At 42.0% G+C, this 2,500-nt stretch overlaps 1 protein-coding gene across 3 annotated transcripts in view; it reads right to left on the bottom strand.

The window, feature by feature from the left end:
* The window catches only part of LOC143039945 (discoidin domain-containing receptor 2-like), a 1,367,746-nt gene that overhangs the window by 43,938 nt on the left and 1,321,308 nt on the right, over positions 1–2,500 (bottom strand). For 2 of the 3 annotated variants that reach the window (XM_076210412.1, XM_076210413.1), the window contains one exon: positions 235–323. The exons of the other annotated variant lie outside the window; for it this stretch is intronic. In XM_076210412.1, coding sequence (XP_076066527.1) covers positions 235–323 — 89 coding nt within the window. The remainder of the gene's footprint in view (positions 1–234; positions 324–2,500) is intronic. 3 annotated transcript variants of the gene reach the window in all.

Raw genomic sequence — 2,500 nt, 5'->3', positions numbered from 1 at the left:
TTACAAAACATTATTTTCATTATAAGAGAGCCACTATATGAAGATATAAAACAAATGGTCAACGAAGAGAACTATACTATATAGTTCGGATATATAAGATACATTTGAGTAGTTGTGAAACACCTCCATTATCATTCTTCCCTGCAGATCCTCCCTCAATCGTTTATGGACCCTTATCTCCACATCACCGTTCTTCTTTGGTCACATTCCCGAACTCAGAACCCGAGGACCCACCTGACGGAATGAGAAGCCTCCAGCCTGAGGGTCTTGATGGCTACCATCCGCTTCTCGCCCGTCTCCTCCAACACCTCGCCCAGGTGCACCTGCGGGAGAGGGAAAGGCCGGTTACACAAAGGACTCACACTGGGGCGTGTTATATAAGGTGTGAGTTATACATAATAACAAGTGGAGTTGGCTCGAATTTCACTGAGTACTGCAGAAGCCCGCAGCCCCTCTGTGGCTAGGTTCTCATGTCCTCCCATAGATCTCTCTGGGAAGAAACTTTGGACTTCTTTTCGTATTGTATTATCGTAGGGTAGTTTCTATGTCACCTGCTGAAAGTAATAGCAGGAGAGTAGACACCGGTTGTCAGCTCTCCTTTCATAAAATGGAATAATAATAATGGTGAAAAAAGACAATAAATAAAAGAAAATCGGTAGAGAAATATACCGGACCCGGTCCGGATACTGAATACCGGCCCCTTTGGGTTGCACCTGTAAACGGACGCGACGGTATTGACAAGTTTTAAAGATTGGCGAATGGGAGACGATTCTGTATGATTTCCATCTTCTAGAGTCTCCACCTGCACTGGTCCCTGAGGCGTACATTTGTGAGTAAATCTAAATACGTTTCCTGTGGGGAAAAAAAAAAAAAAAAAAAAAAATCAGCCCCGAGACGAATCATGTCTAAGGAGTGTGACAGCCCTCATAGACACAAGCATGTGTGTTAACCTGTGTTATGATCCCATATGTTTAAGTGCATGGAGGTCAAATCCCTTCTCTACCGATGAGATACCCTACATCTAAGTAAAATCTTCCAGTGTTAGATATAATATAACGAATGTATGACATATGGGAGACAATCATTCTTTCAAGATCACGAAAATCTCCATCATGTCTATTTCACACTACCTCCCTCGCCACAATGACGTCTTCTACAGATTTGATTTTGAGTAACTGATAGTTTTATCCGTTTGAAAGACCGTCACTGTGACAAAAAGGTTAGAGAAACGCAAACCCTGATCTTTCACATGCTCATCTTACCATTTTCGTATTGACTAAAACAAATCACAGATACATACATACATACATGTATATATATATATATATATATATATATATATATATATATATATATATACATATATATGCATAATACCTTCCACTACCTTCCTTACTCTTCTCATTAGTGTTCTTCAGATGCTGTCTCTTCACATACTTCTCCTTTACTTATTTCTTCTTCTCATGTTTCTCCCTTATTTATTTCGTTCTTCCCATCCTTCTCCTTTATTTCTTTCATTCGTCCTAGCCTTCTCCCTTCTTTCATTCGTCCCATCCTTCTTCCTGCTTTCTTTTATTCTTCCCATCCTGTTCCGGCCCCACCGCCTTCTCTTTTTTTTCTTCCTCTACCTTTTCGTTTCCCCTTCCTCACAGCTCACCTCCCTTTTCATTCCCTCGGCTCCACTCTCCTCTCCCGAAAATCCAACTCCAGAGTTCCCCTCACCTGACCACAAAGGTATTCCCAGTTATACTCCGATTTTTTTCAGTGTGTGTGTGTGTGTGTGTGTGTGTGTGTGTGTGTGTGTGTGTGTGTGTGTGTGTGTGTGTGTGTGTGTGTGTGTGTGTGTGTGTGCGTGTGTGTGTGCGTGTGTCTGTGTGTATGTGTGTGCGTGTGTGTCTGCATGTGTATGCATTTGCTTAAGTGTGCATGTATGTGTATACTTGTACATTTGTGTATATGTGCATGAGTATATGTATATGCGTTTGTGTTTGCGTATATACATGTATTCATGTATGTATGAATATATGAATGTATGTATGTATGTATGTATGTATGTATGTGTGCATGTATTTGTCCACGTTGGCACGCGAGGGTGCATTATCATTTACCCGTTCAAAAACACATTTCTCCAAATTCCTTCACCCAAAGTCAAAACTTATAACCCGTGTCCTGAACCTGCAGCTGCGGTAACATATTCCGCGCAGGCACCGGCAGAGGCAGGAAACAGAGAAATGAGGGATAGAGTGCCAGATGCATTATTCCAGGTGGCGCGAGACAGGTGGCACAAGGCAGGTGGTCACGGCCGCAGGATATGTCCCATCAGCTCACATACATGTCACTGCTGTATGCATTTATTCTTGTGCATATACATGTGTGCCCCGCTCGAGTATCAAAATCTCTGTATGTTCACTTGTGTGTGTATTTTTTTCTTCATACACCAAAGAGAGGCAAAGGCTACAAATAAAGAAAGCATGCAAAAGGGTAAAGGCCTGCAGAACAA

The sequence above is a fragment of the Oratosquilla oratoria genome, chromosome 27, assembly GCF_046742065.1.
Source record: "Oratosquilla oratoria isolate Oo_2021 chromosome 27, ASM4674206v1, whole genome shotgun sequence".
Lineage (NCBI taxonomy): Eukaryota > Metazoa > Arthropoda > Malacostraca > Stomatopoda > Squillidae > Oratosquilla > Oratosquilla oratoria.
Note: the sequence above shows the minus strand (reverse complement) of the source record. Positions and strands in the feature narration are given on the sequence as shown.